We start from the raw sequence: 15,838 nt of genomic DNA, 5'->3' as shown, positions 1-15,838 counted from the left end.
CAACGAGTTTCTCTGTGCTGTTGTCATTATAGCTGGGGTGTGAACTCTCCTATTCTTTAATACTGAAAACGATTTGTAGAACTATATTTTTTTATCGTTATCTTTATAGTTATCGTATTTCAATTGTATAGCTTAAGTGTCCAAATACGTTTTGGGGCAACTGTATGTGTTATTTTGAGAGAGAGGGTTGGCGCAAAATGGGCATCTCGCAGTGGCACTTCCGGCGGCATCTCCAGCAGCCGCGGCATCTGCATCTATCAGCGGCACTCCGGGCAGCATCTCCAGCAGCCATGGACTTTCTTCAGCAGCTGTCGCTACAGCGGCATCTCCAGCAGCCAGAGAGTTTATTCGGCAGCACCTGCCGCTGGCCAATTACATAATTTGATGTAATATTTTTTTTATTTTAAAAACTACATTTCAACAAAATAACATTATATAGGCCTACCACAGGACTGTCATTTGTATAGCATTTATCATAAATTTTGTTAATAACATTCTGATGCTCCACATAAGAGAAAGCTCAAATTGTTGCATGTGTGTGCCTAGTAAATCACATGCCTTATTAAAATATAAATGCAATTTATTACATATTGCATTGAAATGTCATTACATATGAATATAAACTGTAAATATAAATACCGAAATGAGTTTCTGATATGCTGCACAAAGCTGAAATTGCGGCATCTCCAGCAGCCACGGACTTTCTCTGGCAGCTGTCGCTGTTCATAGCATCTGCCGCTGGCTATTTACATTAATTTGATGTAATAGGCTATTTTCACTTTAAAAACAACATTTAATCAAAATAACATTATATAGACCACAGGACTGTCATTACATTATATAGCCTACCACAAGACTGCCATTTAGGCTAAACGTGCAGTAATTTCAGCTTTCTCTGATGTCTGCAGCATCAGAAACTAACTACTGTATTAACAAAATTTATGATAAATGCTTACAAATGACAGTCCTGCGGTATATAATGCTATTTTGTTCAAATATAGTTTTTTTTTTTTTTTTTTTAAATAAGAAGAAAGTCCGTGGCTGCTGGAGATGCTGCAATTTCAGCTTTGTGTTGCATATCAGAAACTCATTTCTGTATTAACTGAATAACAGTTTATATGTAATAACATTTAAAAGCAATATATAATACACTGCATTTTTATTTTATTAAGGCATGTGATTTACTAATTTTGTCAGCACTAAAACACAACTGTGATGTTATTGACACACTTGTTGCTGGATATATAGCCTAGTAGGCTATACACACACGCAACAATTTCTGCTTTCTCTTATGCAGTGGTGCATCAGAACGTTATTCACAAAATTTATGATAAATGCTTTCAAATGACAGTCCTGTTATTTTGTTGAAATGTAGTTTTTAAAACAAAAAAAATTACATTGAATCATGTAATTGGCCAGCGGCAGGTGCTGCCGAATAAAGTCCCTGGCTGCTGGAGATGCCGCCGGAAGTGCCGCTGTGAGATGCCGATGCCGCACTTTGCGCCAGCCCCAGCTGTACTTTGAAAGCATCATATATAACAACCACCAAACTCACTTTTTGCAGCAGCAGTATCTGGTCTTGCGTCGTCTGTACATCATTATCTGTTAAGAATGAAAAAAAAAAAAGATTTTCACCTTTCAAACACTTCACGAATGACAGAAGTGATGAAACCACTCTGAGTCTCACAACGAACATTTACCTGTTTGTGTCTGCGAATACCTATAATGGCGATAACAAGGAGCAAGATGAAGACCACAACTCCACTGCTTATGGCAACACAAAGCCAGACGTCCACTGGAGCTTTCTCTGTGAAACAATTTATTGACAGTGTTACACATGATAGTGTTACACATTTTATTGCACATGTATCACTCTCTCCATCTTTCCTTCACTTCTCTTACCAATCTTTAATGATAACGCAGCATATGTCAGCATCATCCCGTTTTTGTGCAAGAGTTCACATCTCCATTGGCCATTGTGCTGCATTGTCACTTCAGGGATGGATATAACATGTTGAAGAGTGGGAGAAGGGCAGACAGGAAGAGGACATTTCCAATTCACCTTTAGGTCAGAGGCAATTGAATGTCCTAATGTGCATGTCAGATTCACGCTTTGGCCTTCATATACTCGAGAACCACCAGAAGAGTTAACTAGTAGAAGGAGAAGTGTACAGAATTAAAAACAAGTAAGCCTTGCATTGTAAGAAAAGTCTCAAAAATGTACATTTTCAATTTAAAGAGCTGCATGATTAATTGTTAAAAGATTGTGATCTCGATTCAAACACCCACACGATATTGATTCCTAAATGACAATGATTTGGCTATATGTCACAGCGAACATTCAAATCTGCGCTGGCGCTGCTGCTAATCTAGTTCACGAGTTCAAACTTACATTAAGTAGAGTAAAGGTTATGTGTATTTGGTGTGCTGTCCAGGAGGAGGGCTCCGTCCGAGCTCAGAATTTTGGCCTGAACCTAGAGTATACTCCCCTGGTTATGATAAGAATAGTTAGGACTAGAAGTGAGGAGATGGGGTGGTGGAGGGATGCTGATAAACTGTCAATGAACAGAGGTAATTTATACCTCTTACAGTTAATTGAATTGATTAACTGAATGCACTCCTCTCATGTAAATTAGGTTAACTATATGAACGTGCTTCTCCCGAACTTTGTTAATAAAACATCATTAAGAGTCACTAAACAGTATCGTTATTTCTGTGTTACAATAATTCAAATTGTCACAGAAATACTGGGATAAAATTTCATAGTTCGAATATAGGCTAAAGGATATAGGTAGCGATCAAAACCTTTTGAAAGTAACTTGAAGCTTTAAATAATGATTGTATTAATTACATCATTACACCAGTCTGTGGCAATATGTGACTGTTAAAAAAGTATTTGTCATTAAATCATTTATTCAAGAGATTCGTTCAAACACTGATTTTTTTCTAGTAATGAAACAAGTGAAGTCTATGAGTGAGTCAATGAATCATTAATTCAAACTGATTTAAAAAAAAAAAAAAAAACTTTTAAATTAAATATTTTTAAATAAACTGCAGCAATTTTATCAGAACCTCTAATAAATCAAACATTATTTTGTTTAGTTGTCCATTTAGAATTGTGGGAGAATCGTGAACTCTATTTTAAACAAAAAATTGTAATTCTCAATGTATCCAGAAACACGCAGATCTAGTTTCAAGCCATTATTTTGTAATAATTAACGCACAGTGATGCTTTATTCATTCAAAGTAATTTCAATGTCCAGTGACAATTCTGTTGGGAAAACAACTACAAGCTACAAGATACTTATAATTTAAGGGAACACTCTGTATTTTTTTCCTATTAAAAAGTTTTACTTTGAATAACATTTTTGAAAATCATTTAGACTCACATGACCAGACTAATACTAGTGGCTTTATCTCCATAACTCCCTGTCACTGGACACTTTTACTGCTGGAATAAATTAATAAAAGAAACTGAAAACATACAACTTTTTCAGGCCGCTAGGTGTCAGTATAAGTCCAAGATTATAGCGACGTCATTTAAGTTTAAATAATTATAAACATATTTTAAATTAGTATCTTTTGTGTGTACTTGGTATAACTATGAACTCACTGATTCTTGAGATAAAGGACAAAACAGGTTTTAGATGTTAGTTTTTATTTTTTAATATTACATTATGGATATATTTTGTAGACAAAGATTTCAGCTAATGGACCATATAAAGGAACAAAAAAATTATTTGTATTAATTTTATAGCTTAATTTGTGGCAACTCCGTTAGATGCACTGAAAAGCATACTATTTTAATTTGATCCAAAGTATTAAATTATGTAATAATGGTGCTCAGTAATGGCACTAAGTGATAAAATATATTCTCTACATTTTTTTTTATTTTATTTTCAAACTGTTTCTGAATAATACAGTTTCTAAATTCCTGAATTCTTTACCCTCCTTTTTAATAGTAAGCATATATAACCAATGTTCCCGATTTGTCATGACAACTGCATTAAACCTAAATCAGTTTCACTAAATGCAAGTACATTTTTATGTCCTCATTTTCTCAAATGAGGTCAAAAAACATTGTGCCAGCATACAAATATATATTATGTTATATAGAAAAAAACTATTATGTCACCACATAATATACTTATGCAGTAACAATCTGCAATGTTTCGTGTTTGGTGGAAAACGTAGCTTGTCACTGGGAAAAATATTATGGAAGTGCTGTCACAATATTCACTGAAAGTACCTAAGTTAGTAGTGTGGTTAGTTACTAGACCCCCAACACTTGTCATTCACCTACCCTGCAGAAACTCCACCTTGACTTTTCTGCTGAGGGTCTTGCTCTTGAATGTCAGGTTACAGCTGTACTCCCCCCTGATCTTCTCTGACACAGGCAGATCGATAGATAGATCCTTGTCTTTTAACTCTCTTCCCTTGAACCTGCTATCTTGACCCGGTGTGACATCCCATCTGACCACGGGACCAACACTAAGTCTAAAGAGAGGCTGCTGGGTTTGATTGCTGAGAGGAGTGAAGCTCCAGCTACCACCCTGGAGGCCTGTCTCATTTAACACAGACCAGGGAATATCAGAAGACAGGGAACATGGAATTTTGACTGTATAGGATGAGGAGAGAGAGGTATAAATCGGATCTGGTGGAGAAGGGGAGAGGTCTAGAGGAAAAGAGATGAAAATAAAGGGAACATTATTATTATTAGCAATTTGTACCAGCTTTGGACATAAAATAAACAAATAATAATAATAACATAATTAATAACATAATACAAATGAAATAACAGGTGTATACTTATATTGTAATTATATTAAATATTGTTTATATATTTACATTTAGCATTACAAAAAGTGAGAGTAAACAAGCTTTTATCAGTGCTCCATCATTATTCTGCTAAAGTGTACATATTTCACCATATTCCTCCTCCTTAAAGATCTTTACTGTAATCATCTTTTGTTTCTTGTGTATTTTTGTAAACTTTGTAAACAACTGTCAGAATGTAAAAACACTAATAAATGGATAGATACACTGCGTGTTTAACAAATGTGTCTCACCTATTACAAAAACAGTTGTTCTTGCTTCAGCTTCTTTCCTGTCATACTTCACCTTGCATGTCCAAACACCACTATGACACCTGGACACATCTTTGATTGAAATTGCACTTCCATAATGCTTGATTTGATGACAACCTGAGTTTTCAGGTGGAATCCATGTTATACTGGACTTAGCTGAAGTAGGGTCCAGGTTACATTCCAGAGACAGAGAGTCACCAAATATCACGGCTGACACTTTGGGTACAGTGACTGAAACAGAGAAAAGGGTGTTGAAAGGTGGAATATGCAACATTAGATAATCTTATCATGTAATGTGTAAAGTTATAGCCAAAAATATCAAAGTATATGTGAGAGTGGAGTAACCGAATTAATTCTGTTCATACAGCGCAGAATTAAGATTAAAATCATTCTAGTGGGTAAATTATATGACTTAATCATCGCCTTTATGAGTATAGTAAGATAGATGATTATAAAATATATTCATAGATTTATTTTCCATGTATTTTTTCTTTTTTGCAGTTCAGCCCTATGACACAGGGAGGCAGACTACTTCTTCCGTGTTCACATCCCGAATCGAGCTCAGCAGTATGTGTAGTGTCATTCAATCATCTATTTGAAAAAGGAACTAATAGAAAAGCTCATTTTAATTCTCACCTTGAGTGTTTTTGGAAAATATATGAGAGCAATTAACAGAATTGTTCACCTAAAATAGAAAATTCTGTCATCATTTATTTACATTTATCATTTATTTATGTAACATTTTGACTTCTGGGGAACGAAGAAGATTTATTTACTTATGATTTTGTATTATTTTTATTTATTTGTTTGTTTGTTTGTTTATTTATTTTACTGTTATTATTATTATTATTTTGCCCATACAATGAAACTCAGTGAGGTCCAGTGCTGCTTTTGGACCCCACTGATTTCCATTGTATGGACAAAAACAGCTAAAACATTCTTCAAAATGTCTTCTTTTGTGTTTCACAGAAGAAAGAATGACATAAGGATGAAGCAATTTTTGAGTGAACTTTAAGAGATTTTGTGGCTGTAAACTTTGGGTCTCTTTTTTACTTTTTATTTCTCACACACTTTCTGTACTTAGTCTTACCATGGTACAGTTTGTAGGTCTTGGTGTAAGTAGACGTTAATACATGTTGTTCACAGCGCCAAACTTCAAAATCAGAATCCTGTACTGGTGAGATTTGGAGATCGTAATCCGGTGACAGAGAGACCTGTGTTTTAACATCTTTCCCTATAAAAGACAATCATACATGTGCAGTTATATCAAACATGGTAGCCTGATTATTATTGTGGAGAAAAAAGGCATGAACTCAGTAAAAACATCCATCTCACCCATTTGGATCCCACTCTGAGGGTTCCTGCTGATAGCTGGTTTTGCATCTGAGCCGCGGAACCAGTTCACATAAACATTTTCTGCTTGTACTGATAAATCTCTAGGTATGGTAACGGTCCCTCCAATCTGTGCGTAAATTACTATGGGGCTTTCTGCTGATAGAAGAACACATCGGTCAGAAGAAGAATGCTTATACAGACTCCATTTCATGCTCTTCGCCATATAACAACTGTCAAGATATTTGCAACTTACCTTGTGCTTTGAGAAATCGAACGAGTAGCGATATTAGTATCCAACAAAACATCATTCTGTCCTCAGAGCAGAGCCAGAGAGGATGTTTGAAGGGTGATCTGTAAGACAGCCATAGAGAAATGTATCACCAAGAGAATCACATAGCATAGAGGAAGGAAGGGGCTTGTGGTGGGCTCAGATTTTTTTGAGTGATTGAGAGAAACAGTAACAGAAACAGTGCAGGATGGTGAGGGGGAGACAGAAGCTTTGTGGTGGGCTATGGGTTACAGACATAAAGGAAGACAAGTACCAGTGAAGAAACATGAAAGAATAACAGCTAGAAAGACGGCAAGACAAAGACGCAGAGAGGTGTGTCTGTGGTGGGCTGAGATTGTGCGGGGAGTACATTCGTATCCCTCTTGTTTTCACCTCTTCACCTCCTCCTCCAAAACACCCCCTCTCTTCCTCCCTTGTTCCACGAAAGGCGGATCTCTCCACGCTTACACACAGAAAAAAGAACACCACATGGTGCTGCTGGTGGTGTCGCTGAGCTTGGAGTGAGGTGTGCGTTATATCTGCTTTATCTGATCTTGGCTTTTTTCTCTTTTTGTGCATGTGATTCACACAAATCTCTCCTTTTACTCCTTCTGAAGAGATTGACAATTCAAACTAGAAAAATGCAGACTGATTTGTTACAATGTGCACTCTGTAAATCCTTTAGTGTTTGACTTTAACTTGTAATATTATTAATATTTCTCATATTTAGATTTCTAAATTAGCAATGCCAAGGTCATGGGTTTGATTCCTAAGGGATGCATGAAAATGTATATTCCACATGGCTAATTCATTAATGCATTATTTTGAACTATATGTTGTTGAATTTTTAGTACTTTTAATAAAAATGTAACTGGCTTGAACAAAAGGTCACAAACTGTTCTATGTGGGGTACTCAACTATATTGGTGCAAATTATCCAATGCAGAAGTAATATTTACTAAACATTTACTTAAAAGAGAAAGTACATTTGTTACAAGAAATATATATGTTAAATGCAATGTAAATCACTTAGGAATAATTGTCTGCCAAATACGTAAATGTAAAGTATGACTATTTTAAGATAAACAAGCTCAAACAAATTCACAGTTAAGAAAATTGAATTATATACTGTGAAATGATATTGTTCCAACTTGTTTTTTTTTTTCAGTTTTGGTTTTAAAATTATGTTCTGTTATTTTATTTTTGATTTATCACTGATAACAAAAAGTGGCTATTTAGATTCAGTTCATCAAGATTCATAGTATGAAGCATTGAATTTATATATAAAATAATACAAGATAAAGCTATTATGAAAGAAGTAGGACTTTCTTGTAACAAATGTACTTTTTCTTTTAAGTAAATGTTTAGTAAATATTACTTCTGCATGGGATAATTTGCGCCAAATAAGTTGAGTACACAATAGTACCCCGCATAGAACAGTTTGTGACTTTTTGTTCAAGCCAGTTACATTTTTATTAAAAGCACTAAAAATTCAACAACATATAGTTCAAAATAATGCGTAATTAGAGTGGGATACTAAATATTTACATGGGCCTTGTGGTTAATGCTATTTATGCACATATGATATGGCTTAAATTGATTAATTTCAGTATAAAAAAGTGCAATGTTATACTGAAAAAAAGGGGAAAGAAAGAAAGAAAGAAAGAAAGAAAGAAAGAAAGAAAGAAAGAAAGAAAGAAAGAAAGAAAGAAAGAAAGAAAGAAAAAGATTTACAGGCACACTGTTTTATCAATGGCTAATGAAATCATTAACCAGCAGCACTCAATGATTGGTGGTTGCATCCTGGAAATGTAAGATGTTTTTTGGGTAAAAAAAAAATCTGCTTATGAATAAAATATAAAAGTAAATTTAAAACCAGTAGTTGCGACATACAAATATAACAGTTTCAACCATTATTGCTCTGATTCTGAATTAAAGTTTCCCTTTATATTGCTGCCGTTTAATACAAAAATGTCTAATGGTGAACTTAGCAATTGTAATCTGATGTAAGTTTTAAGTAGTGGAGCAAAGAAATGAGGGAAAAGTTTGTGAAGAATGAGAAACAGAACAGAGGAAGAAGAAGCACACAAAGAAACACAAACGACAGATGTAGAGATAAAGACAGCCAGAGACTGCACCTGAACAACTAACCCAGAAAGACAGATGATCAGGGCTGTGGTCAGGATGGAGGTTAAACAGTAAACAGACACACAGACACGAGGTGAGAAGGGAGGGGAACATTAGTAAGACCAAGAAATTGAAACAAAGCTTTCAGAAAAAAAGTAATGGACTTAATTAAGCATGTTTTTTTGTTTGTTTGTTTTAGATTGAGATCAAATTCAAAGCTATTTTAATGCTCTACTCAAGTGCTATTCCTTCAGTTTAGTACTAAGTACAGAGGAAATATAAAAACTGATGTTCTAATATCTCTAGTAGTGGAGCAAATATATATATTATAATAGATCCGAATAGTGGAGCAATATATATATTATATATATATATATATACAATAATATATAATATATATATTGCTCCACCGAATAGTGGAGCAATATATATATTATAATAGATCCGAAGACAGTCCTTCAGTTCATTTTCACAGCGTTGCATTCACCAGAGAATATACGTCTGTTTTACATCCCTTGTACGTCTGATGTCTTATGTTATATATTGTGTATAGGTACGTTTTCTAGTTTCTGTATGAACCAAGTTTTTAACCATGTAACATATGCCGTCAGTTTAATCGAACCGAAAATATAGAGTGCAAAGTTTCATTCCTGTAAAAAATTTTTTTAATGTAATTCATCCATTAATTTCTACAGTATTGTAGACTTCACAGTAAATAATGTAGGTTCATTTAGCTTTTAGTTTCTAAGGAAATATAACTTTAAAAAGGTAGAAAATGGAATCTTTCCCCTATTCTTATCTAGAGAAGCATAAAAACAAATTAAATAAAATCATCCATAATAAAAACTGATTAAAGTTTATAATTAAATGTACATCTACTAAATATACTCACCTTATGTGCAAAATACTTTATCGTTCCTCTTCAAAGTTGTGCAGCGGATGTGTTCACTTTCAGGCCAAAATATTTCTATTTAACCTTCGTTGACGCCTCCCCTCTGTCTGATTGGCCTAAGAGGTGAAAGAAGACGTCCGGTTATTGACATGAAGCTGTTGAATTAAAGAGATTTTTTTTAAAGAATTTGGTTATATATTTTTCCCCTTTTTCCATGGAAAATCTGAGTTGTCGCGAGAAAATTAGTACAATAATTACTTTTCTAACTGCATTAATTTCTCCCTCCAAAACATTATTGTTAGAACAATATAATAATTCATAATAAATATCTAATTCGTAGGGAATTTTACATTCAGATTGATGTCGAAAAGTTTAAATGACAATAATTAAATTACATAAAATTTGTAATTTTGTAAAGTTTTCTAAGTTTTCCAATGATAACCAGAAAAATTGAGACATCGTCGTGTTGCGCCACAAAAAGTTCTGAGTAGGTTTTTTGAGGCTGCAATAAATAATGACAGATATATTTTATTATCATATAAAGGCCAACATGTTCTCTGAAACCCTTATGTATCCTACTTTATTTTGAATAGCCTAGTTTTATAATTAGCTTTTTCTGTTTTTGAGGTTCATTGTTTGTTTGCCACATCATTGTTTAACGGATCATGTCCATTTATACTTTTAAATGTCAGTGTCAGTACCATGAGCGTTATAGATATGTTATCTAATCCTCTCCATTTAAAAACACTTTTTATTACGAATGAACATCTTTATCAGCACAAGCCCTCCAAGCCCGACAGAAGAAACTCTTTCTATTCCTCTGTTGTTGTTCAGTTCTTCCATTTTCCTTACTTTTCTGAATAAAGCATTACATACAATTTTGTCATCTATCATCTGTTTAAAGAGATCCGATGCCTAATTCTACTATTAACCTGCTCGAGTGTGTACTCGGCTTGAGCGAATATGAGTGGAATGATACAACATACTGTACTATGAACAGATAATTCAGTGTAATTTGAATAATAACTTGAATCATTGTAACCTGTACAAATGATCTCAGTGTGCTAAATCAGCATATAACACCACACATACAGACTTTAAAATGGTTAGCTGTACGTTCACAGATCAATTTGATTTGACAGAGAATTTGAATAAAATGTAGATGCCCAGTACTGTAAAGTACAGGAAATATTTTCTTGATTTAAATGTTAGTTCTAAAAACACACATAAACACACACAAAAACACAAAACAGGAACAGAATTTGAAAAGTATATGTAAATGCAAATGCGACTCATTTCATATTTCATATATTTTGTAATATGCAATTATGAGGCAAATTTGAAGATCAAAACGCATTCAAATATAGATCATATCCTTTAAAGAAGCAATGTAATGATAAACTGAAGATTACCGTTTCTTATATTATTAAAATAAATTAGCACAACTCAACTTCCTCTAAAAATGGACTGATCTCACAGGGTTTATGTTAACTTTATTTTTTAATGACTAAAAGTTTTTTCTGTAATGTATCACTTCTGCTTTAAGATGAATTTCAAACCAATGCGGTTCCTTAGTGGAAAATAAACTAAACAAATACTGAAATGAAAGCTGAAGGATACGAAGAGAAACCAAATGATGTTTAGGATAAGAGAACAAAAAAGAGACAGCCAAATAAACATTTCATGTCAAGTCAGCGTCTTTCTGCACAACACTTCTCTTTAGAGCTCCTCTTCTCTTTAGATGTATCTCTTACATTTATACTTTGTAACTCACCAAAACAAATAGTTCATGAGCCCAAATTCATTGACTTCTGATTGTTATTCTGATTATTGTGTTAGATTTGCATTTAAGAGGATTTAGAAGGCCAGAGCGATTCACAAGTCTTCTTGCACACCTATTTATCCAAGTTGCACTTTTAAAAATGAAGGTTCTTCAGTCGTTCTTTGCAGCACTTTGCGTTTGGCAAAGAACGATTTTCTTAATAAGAACCAACGCTGTAAGGATTTTAGGATGGCTATATGCTTCTTTGGTGATGAAGAAACATCTTCATCTTATATTTTCAGATCTTCAGCTCAGCATATTAGTTTTCAGAAAAAGTTCTTTGCAGAACTTCGAAGGTTATCCAGCGACATCAGTATGTAAAACAGTAACATGTTTAAGAGTGAATAAAGCATCCTGCAGTAAAAGAATAAATACATTAAAGAAAAGCGAGAGAGAGGGGCATGTACTCTAGAGCATCTTTCAGCGCTGTAGGACAGGAGTGGTTTGCTAAGGGGAACCACATGAAGGTTGAAACAAACATGTTGCCTGCCTCACATCTGTGTCTGAGGTTTCACCTCTCTGTCATTCTCGCTCTTCCTGCCATGCATCTTGTTCAAAAAAATACCTTTAGCTTCATGCAGTTCTTTACTCTTTAGATCATTAGATTTTATCTGTATATCTATCTATCTGTCTGTCTATCTGTCTATCCACATTCTCCTTGATTCTCACTTTTCTCTCGGAGGTAAAAGGAAAGACCCATTTTAGGGGATCCCTCATTACTCACACAAACTGAAAGGGTGCCGAGACACCAACATAATCATTACCGAAAGAAAGAAAGCAAGCAAGAAAAGTGGGCGATTTATTTCAATATGTCCCATACAGGTTTTCGTTACGTGTTTCCCCTTCAGCAAGTCATTTCTGTGTGTACTCGACTGAAGAACCAAAGACTGATATTGTCTTCATCTCCCACACATCTTACCTTGTAACTTGTATAAAGGACTTTTTGGGGCAAATAATCTACACTTTTCTTTTTTCTTGCCATTTTATCTACAATCTTTGTCTGGTTTGCTAAAATCATGCGATAATTGTGAGGAATTCGCTAAGGCAGCGTGACTAACAGGGGATCCCTCTACCAGATCTGAAATTTCAGAAACGTTTAGTGATTCACACATACATCTGCTTAGACTGTGGGACGTAGGAAATGTTGAAGAAGTCTGAGGTGTGCAGAGTGCTGAAGAAGGCTAAGATGGACGCCATTGCAGGCAACAGCTTCTGGGTTTTCTAGAGTAAGAGTTTCACATGGTGAACAAGCTGTTTTGGAAAAGTGAGTGGAAATTACATAGAAAGACAAATTGCATTTGTCTCTTTCGTTCTTGAGTTTTCAGTTACAAACCTCCTCCATTTAATGAGGTCCTGTAGGTTTGAAATGCAAGTATGGCTAAATGTCAGTGGAAAGAGATGTCGAGAGAAAGAGAGATTACTGACATTTGGTCTGAGGCTTACGAAAATGTGTATTTTTAGATTAATGTACAGAAGATTAGATCATATTTTAGACTGCAAATTTCGAAACCTCACAGTATAGATTATGATTCTGTTCCATTGCGTAATTGTTCACATCATTTTATTTCTTGCACGCCGTGTTTTTCTGCTGATGGGCCTATCCGTAAATGGCCCTTAATGTATTTTCACAGAAATGCTTAAAAAGTCATACATATTTTCCGAAACCTGTCATGTCATTTCCTGTATATACTTGTTCTCATTTTCGTTTTCAAGTGGAGTTCCTTTGAATTCAAAATATACATTTTTTGTTGGGGGGGGGGGTTAAGATTATGCTTGTTTACTGTGCTGAGTTTAATGAATCACTTGAACATCCTCAGTGTCTTCTGAGAGAAGTTAAAAAAATTAAACATTAAAAAAAAAAAAAAACTGACTAGAACTTATTGAATGCCTCTTTCATAACAGCAGACCCAGATCATCCATAAAGGATAAAGGTCCACATTTGTTGTTTTCTTTCTCTTGAATTACTTTACTGTTCCAGAATGAAACTACCGTCAGGTAGGAAAACACTCTGACAAAATGTGTGGGATGTGTGTGGGACAAAGCTGAAGTGAGAGGATGAGAAATAGAGAAAAATGTCTGTATGACACACTTTGTGAAAGAGGGAATCCTGCTCTCATTATGAAAATCGCTCCCTCCTTCATAACAGCAGCACTCTAAACACCAGAAACAAACACAGATGCACTCTCTATTTTTAAACTTGTTAAGGTCACCGATTCACACTCATTGTCAAGTGCTGCAGTAATGAAAATTAAGGGTCACACCCATCACATAACACTAGAACACCCAAAAAGGATGTTTCATTGACAATTAAAGCACACTTATTCTATTCTTTTAATTCCTCATCCAATTGTGATTCCAAATCAAGTGTAGAATCTATGAAACACACATGTATTCTGGAATCAGGATGCTGATTAATGATTTACTGCCTCATTTTTCGTCATTTATAGCCAGAGAAGGATGTTTTGCTGGACTGAATTCTCAGAAGATCAAGAGATGTTGTCCAGTGATCGTATTTAAAAGTACATAAAATATTGTAAATCAATCGTGACATTCTTTATAACGATAACACCTAATGATTCTAAAAATCCAAGCTACTAAAATAATTAACTTAATTATTAATTATTAAGGAAAAGGTCTTAACTTAATGTTCATTAGATTTTAATTAAATTAATGCTCTAAAAATGTTACACCCTTGGTGCCGTTAACGACTTACACTCGCTTGTATGACTGATTCCTTTGATTCATGTTGATTCCTTAAATTTTGGGTCAAAACATCTGCTACTTTAATTAATGTAGGAATGCCAATATATTAAAGATTAATATTCATGTGTGGCATATTGCATACGTACATTGTCCAAACTCTCCTTCATAAGCTGGCAAAATGCATGTATGTGCAAAGTTGAACTGTATGCATGTATGTATGTATGTATACATTACAATTTTTAATGGCATATTGCATAAAAGTACTCTTAAATGTAATGTAATATGTTAAACTTAATATTCTGTTATTGGACAGATAGGCAGAAAAGCATGATAACGAAAGACTGACTGCGGCCAAATAAATGCTTGTCTGAGAAAATGAAGCTGTTTTGCTTTACGCATTACCCATTGTAATGCATTTGGTATACATTGCGTATAACAAATGCATGCGCAAACATGAAATACTAGATTTTATGATTGTGCTCATTTAACAATTTTGATCCAGATTTTTTTCATTGTGCTAGTGTGTCTTGAAACATTTTTTCTGCCCTCCACTTCAAGTTTTGTTTCTATGACTGAACAAAGTGCCGCTTCACAACTACAGGCCGCTGCATTAAACAGCAAATGCTAGAGATAAAATACACTGTTATAATCTGTTGTTTTATGTGATCATTAATGCTGCTGTATCTACAACCACTGACAACAAAAGTTGAGGTAACACTTTATTTTAAGGTGACTTGTTTACAAGTTACATGTACTTACTATAGTAACAACAGTAAATTATGCATAATTACAAACAACTAACTCTAAACCAAACCCTAACCCCATAGTAAGTACATGTACTTAATTAATTAAAATTCAGTACTTATTTGTGTAATTACAGTCACCTCAAAATAACGTGTAACCCAAGGTGATTATTAAAAAATGTCAATATGCTTGTCGTTTTTTTCACTGTGCGCCATAAGCTGCATCTGAGGTCAAAAGCGCTCTTCATAGGTTAAATTTTAGAAAGATGTTTTGATGATTTGCATGTAAAACGATTTTTTACTCGGGCGGTACATCAAGCCATGACAGAACGAAACAAAGTCACCAAAATCTAATAAAGCTCCTACAGTACAGCTGTCTCCATACGTGTCGTGCCGCTACACGAGAATAGTTTATTGTTGCATAAAGTCAGTGTGCACATCTGTAAAGTCAGTTATGTTGGAATGATATCTTCAGAAAATAATTAGCATGATATAAAAAGCATGTTAGATAACCATAGCCAGACATTTGCAAGTACATTGCTATACCCTGACAAACAGAATGTCTACATGACATCTTCGACGTGCTTGCACGTTTTGCTAAGCTTTATTCACCTGAGGGAACACAATGTGTTGGACTCTTGAAAAAAGTCCTTATATTGGTGTCACGAGGGATAGCAGACCTATGTTTTGTTTAGGATTTTCCTCAAAAATTCACAAACAAAACCAGATCTTCAACAAAAGGCAGTGATGCCTGACAATCACGCACAGTTGTTTTTTTATGATCGGGCATCTGTTTGTATTTCTACCGTAACTCATTGGCCTCAGAATGTATTTGGACACCTAAGCCACACTTAAACATATG

General features: G+C 34.5%; 1 protein-coding gene across 6 annotated transcripts in view; it reads right to left on the bottom strand.

Moving 5' to 3' along the window:
• Positions 1-15,838, bottom strand: part of cd4-1 (CD4-1 molecule) — a 57,022-nt gene that overhangs the window by 3,283 nt on the left and 37,901 nt on the right. For 2 of the 6 annotated variants that reach the window (XM_051864562.1, XM_051864563.1), the window contains exons 2-10: positions 9,709-9,824; positions 6,676-6,773; positions 6,423-6,578; positions 6,178-6,321; positions 5,070-5,318; positions 4,304-4,675; positions 1,903-2,151; positions 1,701-1,807; positions 1,556-1,602 (exon numbers count right to left, since the gene is read on the bottom strand). In XM_051864562.1, coding sequence (XP_051720522.1) covers positions 1,556-1,602; positions 1,701-1,807; positions 1,903-2,151; positions 4,304-4,675; positions 5,070-5,318; positions 6,178-6,321; positions 6,423-6,578; positions 6,676-6,730 — 1,379 coding nt within the window. In that variant the 5' untranslated portion in view covers positions 6,731-6,773; positions 9,709-9,824. The remainder of the gene's footprint in view (positions 1-1,555; positions 1,603-1,700; positions 1,808-1,902; positions 2,152-4,303; positions 4,676-5,069; positions 5,319-6,177; positions 6,322-6,422; positions 6,579-6,675; positions 6,774-9,708; positions 9,825-15,838) is intronic. The other 4 variants (XM_051864564.1, XM_051864567.1, XM_051864566.1 and 1 more) reach the window with 3 other exon arrangements.

The sequence above is a fragment of the Ctenopharyngodon idella genome, chromosome 16, assembly GCF_019924925.1.
Source record: "Ctenopharyngodon idella isolate HZGC_01 chromosome 16, HZGC01, whole genome shotgun sequence".
Taxonomy (NCBI): Eukaryota; Metazoa; Chordata; class Actinopteri; order Cypriniformes; family Xenocyprididae; genus Ctenopharyngodon; species Ctenopharyngodon idella.
The sequence above is the reverse complement of the archived record's forward strand: the minus strand, read 5'-3'. Positions and strand labels throughout refer to the sequence as shown.